The sequence below is a fragment of the Sinocyclocheilus anshuiensis genome, unplaced genomic scaffold (genome assembly GCF_001515605.1).
Source record: "Sinocyclocheilus anshuiensis isolate Anshui unplaced genomic scaffold, SAMN03320099.WGS_v1.1 scaffold656, whole genome shotgun sequence".
Lineage (NCBI taxonomy): Eukaryota > Metazoa > Chordata > Actinopteri > Cypriniformes > Cyprinidae > Sinocyclocheilus > Sinocyclocheilus anshuiensis.
Window position 1 is genome coordinate 1128800 of NW_015555829.1, and position 9385 is coordinate 1138184.

At 38.2% G+C, this 9385-nt stretch overlaps 1 protein-coding gene across 2 annotated transcripts in view; it reads right to left on the reverse strand.

The window, feature by feature from the left end:
* Positions 1-9385, reverse strand: part of gtdc1 (glycosyltransferase-like domain containing 1) — a 48715-nt gene that overhangs the window by 23162 nt on the left and 16168 nt on the right. For both annotated transcript variants that reach the window (XR_001632591.1, XM_016469671.1), the window contains exons 3-4: positions 9050-9217; positions 7512-7685 (exon numbers count right to left, since the gene is read on the reverse strand). Coding sequence is in view for 1 of the 2 variants with exons in the window: in XM_016469671.1 (XP_016325157.1) it covers positions 7512-7685; positions 9050-9217 (342 nt within the window). In the remaining variant the exon portion in view is untranslated. The remainder of the gene's footprint in view (positions 1-7511; positions 7686-9049; positions 9218-9385) is intronic.

A 9385-nucleotide genomic window follows, 5' to 3' on the forward strand; every position in this document is an offset into this window, starting at 1 on the left:
TATCGTATCGCATATCGAATATCGCATTATTTAATGAGTTATCGCAGATCGCATTTTTCTTCAATATCGCACAGCCCTACTAGTGGCATCACTGCCATTTTGTAGACATGCCTACAAAATATATTACATATAACTTTACACAGAAGATTTTACTAACCAATTATATTGCATTAGTCCCCATATCAACATGTATACTAGTTCAAATTTTTGAATATTTTTATTGAGCAAGGATGCATTAAATTGATCAAAAGTGATGGTAAAAACATTGATAATGTTACAAAAAAATATATTTTAAATAAATGCTGTTCTATTTAAATTTCTCTTAATCAAAGAATCCTGAAAAAATAATTATGGTTTCCACAAAAATACAATAAGCAGCAGAATTGTGTTCAACATTGATAATAATATGAAATGTTTCTTGAGCAACAAATCTGCATATTAGAATGATTTCTAAAAGATCAACAAAAAAGACTGGAGGAATGGCTCCTGAAAATTGTATCACAAGAATAAATTACATTTTAAATTATATATATATAAAAAAATATATATTCACAATATTAGTTTTTTTCTGCATTTCTGATCAAATAAATGCAGCCTTGGTGAGCATAAGAGACACTGATCAAAGAAAACATTAAAGATCTTAGCCAGCCCAAACTTTTGAATGGTACTGTACAATATTTAAATACAGTGGCTATAAACTGTGTATGCTAACAAGCCCATTTATGATGCTGTAACCATTATTTTTCTTTTTTTCTTAAAGTTGAAATAATTTTCTGTGGTAACAGACATTATGCCAGAAATGCTTAACTTGTATTGAACCTGAAAAATCCCTAATAACACTCTCTGCCCACTGAGCAAAAGTGACTGATCACGCAAAGGTTTAATGCAGCCAAGTGTGTCGTTTTGAAACCACCATCGCCAGCATTAGTCTCATCAGTGTGGGTGCCCTGTGGCTTGACAGAGGTCCGGTATGATGGGCACAGGAGACCTGAAGAGAGCCTCTGAGATGTGGACAGAGAAGGTCATTACTGCACATTAACATCTATGTTCATTATTACCAACTGACCTCATAGTCAAACGCCAAACTTCCTGCCCCAGTGGCACACATTCTGGACTTTACTCTACTCTACATGACACTGAGAATGAAAATATAATACCTCTGATGGCAATGGAATGAGGACTCCAAATTTTAATGACAAAGACTGCCATGCAGTACAGCTAAAGTAGGTCACAGGACGTAACCAAACAGACGGCTAGTAGAGGTTTCCAGCGACACTACAGCTTTGCCCCATTTCCATTTAACGCAGATGATGGATATGATTGTATCGGGTTGTGGAATGCGTTAACAATGACAGACTTTCCGTATTATGTAATGTGCATACGGCTTACCAAATCTGACATAGAATGGGCAGATTTTGACACAACTGCACAAGCAATGACATCTGTCATGTGAAGCAGACACATAACAGCCTGATCACTGTGATACAAGCACACAGCTGTTCATCACATCTAACACACTTCTTATGTAGCAGGATGTTAGATGTTAACAATGGCAATGTAAGCATTGTTTTACTCTAAACAGAGATAACTGTTTGCTTAATGGAAGATAGAAGAAATAAATTAGTTTATAAACTGATAATAGAAAGCTATAAAAAAAATTGTGTAAAGGAGGTGTTTCTACAGAGACAGAGCTAAAGGCAAAAATGCCCAGTTCAGTTTCAATTACATCAATTTACATGTGCCATGATGTCAGGTTTCTACAACTGTCCATACTTTGCTTACATGTTCTCTTTTTTTGTTAACACTCTTGATGAAGCTGAACAGGCATTAACATGACAAAAACATCATGTCTGTAGTGAACTCAGGTCTTTGTTTTGCTCAAATTTGAGGCATTTTTGTAATTGTAAGTAATGTATTTATCTTACTTGGCAAAACCCTCAGTTTGCTCTTGCACACCAAAGGACTACATCACAGGGAAACATCCCTGTATTTAATATATTTTCGTATTTGTTCATTTTTACACATGGAGAGACAGAGAGACGTTGATTTAAAAATTAAAAATTTAAATTCTGAAATAATTTTTCCAACCCTGTATTACTTATGTTCTTCTGTGGAACAGACAAGAAGAAATGTCCCAGAATTTTTTTCCCCTCATTATTGAAAGTAACTCTGGTACAGTGTTGTTCGGACCCCCAACACTTTTCAAAATATCTTATTTTATGTTCCACAGAAGGGAGTATATTATACTACTAGTATAGTATATTGTATTATAAAAATATATCATATCAAGACATGAGGGTGAGAAAATTATGACATAATTTTTAGTTTTGGGTGAACTATCCCTTTAAAAGACACAATTTGAAGATTTATTCGCCACCGTAATCAGCAATCAGCATTAATGCTGTTTATTCAAAATAAAGTAGTAGTATCGAATTTCTTCTCATAGGGTGTTCCAAATCAGCATGTATGAGACAGTAAAGCTCTGCATCCTTTAGCATCTTGAGAATTCACTTAAAGTGCTCTGTAAGTGATTTTGAACTGAGCAGGGCACATTGATGCTCACTTTCGGAGGCTCTTTTGAGACTGGAAAATGTATACCTGGTAATATACTTGATTAGATATTCCCCCTCGTCAAGAGCAAACAATCAAGGCGGCACATATTTGCTTGTGCTTTATAAATACCTGCATGTCCTGATTACAGCATGGCAAAACCTATGGCCACAAGCCAGCGGCTTGGGACAAATCTCTAAAGCCAGAGACTTTATCCTTGATTCATTCCTATTTATCACGGTTCGCTCCTAGCACTTAAAAGCACCATATGGACTCAATTGTGGTTCGTTCCTGGCACATGTGATCTGGAGATCAAACGCATGCCATACCTTTGGGCTTTACTTTTGGATTATTTTCACAGGGCACATTCTGAGGAGTCCTCGTGCCACAAGGATGAAGATCCCTTTTGAAAATGTCCTCCGAGCACGAGGTGGTGGAATCCGATGTCAAAGAAACAAATGAGAAAAGGTGCCCGCCAGATGTTTCACCGACAAGATTAAACACTCAGCGGTTTGATTAAGAAAGCCCATCTCCTCATCACCCCATCCTGCCCACATTAAGGCTTAACAGCAATCAAAAAAGAGAGTGCTACGGGATGAGTAGCAAGGCGCATGAGGATTTGGAGCTCGGGTGCCAAGTGATGACTTTCTGACCACTGGTGGCCACCGACTCTGGGGGAATACGGTGATAATCAAGGCCTCCACGGGAACCTGAGCAAGTACGAAAAGCAGAATTAGCAGAAGCTCAACATCAGCAGATACATCACGGCTATGACACAAAACCAGCTTTTATTACTTATACGTATTTACAAAACAAGCTTGCATTGGGCCAACAGCGAATTTTCCAATACACTGGGATGGTTTCCTCAGCTGTCCAGGGACAAAATCCACAACTCAATGTTTTACACACATTTCTACAAAAACACACCCACACGGTTCAATTAAATAATGTAACCCACACAACTATGAAGCCATAGCACTGGTTTATGTAACAAGGTAATCGGCGTCTTTGATGCGACTTTATTACTTCGATATGGGACCAAGGCGCATAATTTCCACTGTGCTGTTCCCTTTGAACCGTTCTGAGACAATCTCTACAGCAGGATATCCTGCCATCTGCTGCCGCCGTACAGAGAGTCACATCCATGCCTTTGAACTGCTTTTTAAAAAGCAGCCAAATACCCTCTTTTCCCCACCAACTTTGAAAAGTAGCTTCAGTTATCTGTGCTGAGTTAAATGGGCTAATGAAAACCTGGTCCTCTTGACAACAAGAGTCTACGAGAGATTCCTGTGATGGATTTTCCCCTCGATTAGCTTGATAGCACTGTGGTCCCCGTCTTAGGAGGAACTGTCATTGTTTTAGATCACAGCGTTGGGATCAATACAGTGCTGGCCAACAATCTTAGCGCTCCGATTGGGTGCGTGGGACTTTCTGCAAACATCTGATGCCAGTTAAGCGCTATGGAAACCAAATTCCCTCTTCTGCCAGAGCAAAGAACACAGGAAATCAGAGAAGCATTACATTTAACTTTGTGATGTGGCGGCTCCGTTGGGCTGAAACTCTTGAAAGGACACCTGATTGTCATGTGACTCTATGCAAACACACCCAGTTGGCCTGTTGTGTTTTAATACAAAGACTAGCCTTTAATAGGGGCCACCAGCGTTGTGGATTTCGGTGATTGATGATGTGGTATGGCCTCGCTCAGCTGGGCTCCTGCTCACTAGGGTCAATCACGATTGAATTACGGCTATACGCAGAAAGCCAATTAATAAGTGAGGTTTGATGAAATTGATCCAAAGGATACTGTGAGGGAATAGAATCCTTTTAAAGAGAGATTTCTTTGGATTATGTTACATTCAATGAGATATTACAAAAAATGTTTTCATTCTGAGGTTACTTTTACCTTGTTTATTTTTCTCCGTCATTCTCCACTAAATGGGGATGGTGACTGCGGGCTAACCCTGTACTTTATTTACTTTAAAGGGAGTTTCCTTTTGCTAACCTCTATGGGCTGTCCTCTCGTGACTATACATACTATATAAGTATTCTTGACATCTTGCAGTCTGTCTTTTGTTTTCCACAGCATCTATTGTGAATATGGTATGGCAGTGCAGCCATATTTTCATAATTAGACAAATTGTACTTCTTTTTCACGTTTGTTTTGGCAGAAAGAGAACAAAAGAGTGAATGAAATAAGAAATATACATCACATAAACAAAGGACCAAAGGGAGCCCACCTGCGAGATATTTCAAATCAAATACTCTGCTTCTTCTCTTGTTTGTCTCTGGGAATATTTTTAAATCCATCCAACAAAGTTGGTTGCTGAGAAAAGAACCCAGGGCATGTTGACGGATGGCCGGCCATGCATATAATCGTTTCCTTACACTCTGTGAGTTTGCTTTGGAAGGGGCGAATTACCATCTGAAAATGAGCTGAGAAACACTGTAGGCGAGAGCCCTGCGTCATCAGTGTCAGCTTACTTACAGCGTGTCTTACCCATGATACAGACACACACACTCACAAAGATGCACTCACACTAGTGTGGACCAACATGACTAATGTCATCTTAACCCACATTTTACACACAGGGCAAATTTGTCATCCAACCAAGCGTAGGTGCACATCCATCTCCTCATAGAAATGAAACACACAAACAACACACACAGACACACAAACACCAAAAGACAGAGGGAGGAATTCAGTAAGAGTGTCCCCTGATTGTGTTGTTGTTGTTTTTTTATCCAAAAGCTATATATTGTCTGATTCATCGATGGAATCATGCAAATCAGGTAATGGCACAAAATTGCCCACCAGTCTGTGCTGAACACAATTTGAAGACAATTTCTAATATTTCTTTTAAATGAAATTCAGGTAATATCATTATTTGAAGCAGGCCAATTTTGTGAAAAAGGTGCAATCTATAGGAAACATAATTTACATTTACACAGTCAAGATATATTTAGCACCTGGTTAGTGAATAAAACAGGTTAGTTAGGGCATCAAACTCTTTCCATCAATAGTGCTTTTTCATTTTCTTTACATTTCTAAAGCACAACTGAGAGTATGTCTCATAACAAACATGGAGAGCTATGTTATCAATATAGGTGCATTTCAAAAAGATAAAGCAAAGTGCACGCAGCTGTTTTAGTGATGAAGAACACTGAAACGTGACCTCAGTGGTGTAGGCTGGTCTGGCATTTCTAAATCACAAAAAAACAAACTTGAAAACACAAAGCGGCTGGATATTTCTTTTAAGTGTGCGTTAAAAATCTTGATTTTGTCAACCAAGAATCTACTGACTAATGCAAAAAAGTCATGCATCAGAGAGGGATAATGCAAAACATGCCACACTCAGACCTGGAGATAAACATTTTAGATATACAGATTGAAAGAACAAAGAGAAGACCAAAAAATAATGGACTGCAAACATATTAAAAAGAAAGATGTACTGCTAATATGTGACATGACACTTTTATGCTGAGCTTACACATTTCATAGAAAACATGAAATTCAGATTCCAATGATTATATTAGATGTTATAATGTGCGTTAAATAAACACAATTTTATATTTTCATTTTATTTATAATTTTAATATCTAATTATATTTTACATATTTTATTAATATATTTATTGTATTAATATGTATATATATATAAAATGAAAATATAAAATTGTGTTTATTTAACTGTGTTTATTGAAAATATAAAATTGTGTTTATGTTTGTATCATGAAAGCTATGATAATTTAAAATGTATTCATATGATCATTTTGCAATCAGCAAATTTTGCATTTTACATCAAAATGACAAAGACTGCTTTACAGCTAAGGGATGATGTGAAATGGTATGCACTACATGCTTACGGTCTCTCTAATCTTTAAACCAGCACACATAAGCCAGCCCAAGAATGCCTTGAATCAAAATGAATTAACAATATTGTTCCACTTGTTTCGGGTTCTGCTTGCTGTTCATTAGGAATCTAATAAGAAGCAGGCCCCTCCGTGGAGTTGCTTCTAGCTGACTTATTCTTGACATTGCTTTGGAACGGGGCTATGAAAAACGCACCACCCATGCTTGCTGATCCAAGACGACAGGCTTCGAGAGGCAAATTCTGAAGCCAATCTAGACTGCGCAAGTCAAAACGAAGTACACAGCACAGTGAGATTTTAAAGCTGTAGGGGGGAAGAGAAGCAGTGTGCTCAGAGACCCCAAATAAAAGCAAAAATCAATTCAGGGAGACCACAAGGACATCAAGCATGTCTGAGTGTACTGCATTTTAAATATTTACTTTTAGTTGGTTTTGTCTTCTAATCAAGCCATTTTAAAAGGAGAGATTTTATTTTAAATAGCAAAAAATTTTATTTATGTCATGATAACTAACTAAAATGCAATGCATAATTAATGGTCACAGCGTGAAAAGTTAGTACACTGTAGCTACAGTTTCTTGCGTCCAAATGAGCAAAAAGGTTTCTGAAAACGATTTTTGGAAACATGGTGGATTTTAATAACCTGGTTAATAAAACTCTATTTTAATTTCTGTTTGATTTGCTGACATTCAAGGCAGATGCCATGCCTTGAGTAAAAATCCTCACTAATTTTCATACTGCATCATTAGTTTCTCAGCCACACAAAAAACAAACACAAATACCTACATCATCCACAGTCAAACTATAACACAAAGAAATTGCTTCCTGTCCCAGTGGGCATGTTGTGTATGTTCCTGCATCTGCGCCCTAGCACGAGCACATATCTGTAGCAGGAGCGTGTCAAGTGATCCACACAGGATATTAAAGCTGTCTATTCTAATCACTTTCTTACACAACTTTGCCCACTCGCCATTAACCACGCTTGCATACACAATCAGCTTTTGGGGGCGGATTAAGACTGAACTCGCTAGCACATTTTTTAATCAGTGGAGGAGTGATCCCTAGAAGACTGTGGTGAGGGATATAAGGACAGACCTTGTGACATCGGGAAAGCGAATTGGGAAGTGGAGGACGCAGCACTTGGGCCGGATGAGCTGGTCCAGATCTTTGGGCCGATGGTCAGGCATGGTCTTCATGAAGGTGCAGATGGAGGAGAGGAAGGACTCCATGTTGAATGAAGAGTTGAAGGCCACCACATCCGCAACCAGGCTGGGAAAACATTGTCATTTAAGATGACGAAGGAAGAAAAATACTGACAAACAAAGCCACAAAATGTCAAAGTGTCACAATAATGCTTCTTAATTAATTCTCGAAAATGAGCGTTATTAAAAACAGCATATGTTTTGAAAAGCAAACTTCAATCGCATATAAAAAAGAACCGCTTAGCAGACGTCTACAGTAACTAGTCACTTTTAATATCTAATACATGTTGATTAGAGTCCACAGACACAAACACACCATGTTTTTAAATGGCACACTGATTAACCCCAATTGCCAGAATCAATCACTGCATTGCGCTCAATTAGAGAGTGAATTAGAGGAGCCGAGCGCTTTTTTGTGTTACTGTTCTGCCACGTTAATAAAGTTGAGCAAGCAAAGGGCCTTTGAATTATTGACATGATACTCTGACAGACAACAATCACAATGTATTCCAATTAGAGCTCTTAAAACCCTTTCTTTCAAGCATAAAGATTGATTATGACATTAGGCTTTAAAACAGTCAGTTCTTAAGAATTAGAGTGCCATTATACGAGCCCATAATTAACCAATCACATCATGCCAAGCATGATAAACTATTCTGTCTCAGACTACTGTCTCTCTTGTGAATTAAAATCCAGTCTGGTACAGAAATGGTACTTGTTATACACAGAGTGTACTGACATTTTAACATACGTTAAGATGATTTCTGAAAATCAAAACCTGGGAAATTTCTAGTTCAATTTAAATTTTTAATGTTACAATTTTAATTTTGTTTGTGTATTTTGATCATGGTTAATGTAGAAATTATATGAAGTATGACATATCATACACTGACATACTACTGCCATAGTAGTCGTGGCCTAATGGTTAGAGAGTCGGACTTGTAACCCGAAGGTTACGGGTTAGAGTCTCAGGTCTGACAGGAATTGTCGGTGGGGGGAGTGAATAACCAGTGCTCTCTTCCACCCTCAATACCACGACTGAGGTGAGACCCTTGAGCAAGGCACTGAACCCCCAAGTGCTGCCCAATATGGCTGCCCACTGCTCCGGGTGTGCGTGTGTGGGTGTTCACTACTGTGTTTGTGCACTTGGATGGGTTACATGCAGAGCACAAATTCAGAGTATGGGTCACCACTACTCCACACGTCACTTCACTTTCACTTACAATTTAGTCAACTATGCACACTTATGAACAGTAAAACTACGTATAGTTTTTTTTTGTTTTTTTAGAGTAATTCACGGCACTTTGTTATACTTATCGTCGAAAAAAAAAGATACAACTGAAATCCAGCACATTAGATACATCTGGTAACCCTAACATATGTTCTTCTTCCCAGGGTACTTTTGTAAAGTTTGTCTGAATCTGCTGTTACCATGAGAGGATCTGGTTGTAGCCATATTGGAAGTCTCTTTCTTGGCTCTTGCGAACTGGATAAACCAACTGGTTCTCATGGAAGTAGAGGACCTTCTTAAGACGGGTGAGATCAGGCCGCAAGGCTACAAGTTCAGCAAGACTGAGAACGGAGCTGGTAAACAAAACCCTGCAAGACAGAGAAAGGAAAAAAAAACAGATAAAAGAAGGAACCATTAGTTTGCTGACTGCAACGGCATTACTTGAATATCAATGCTCCCTAACAGGCCCAAGCACTGATACTCATTGTAATAAAAAGTGTTCTGACCACTAGAACCCGCTGCAGCGTGTGAAAAAA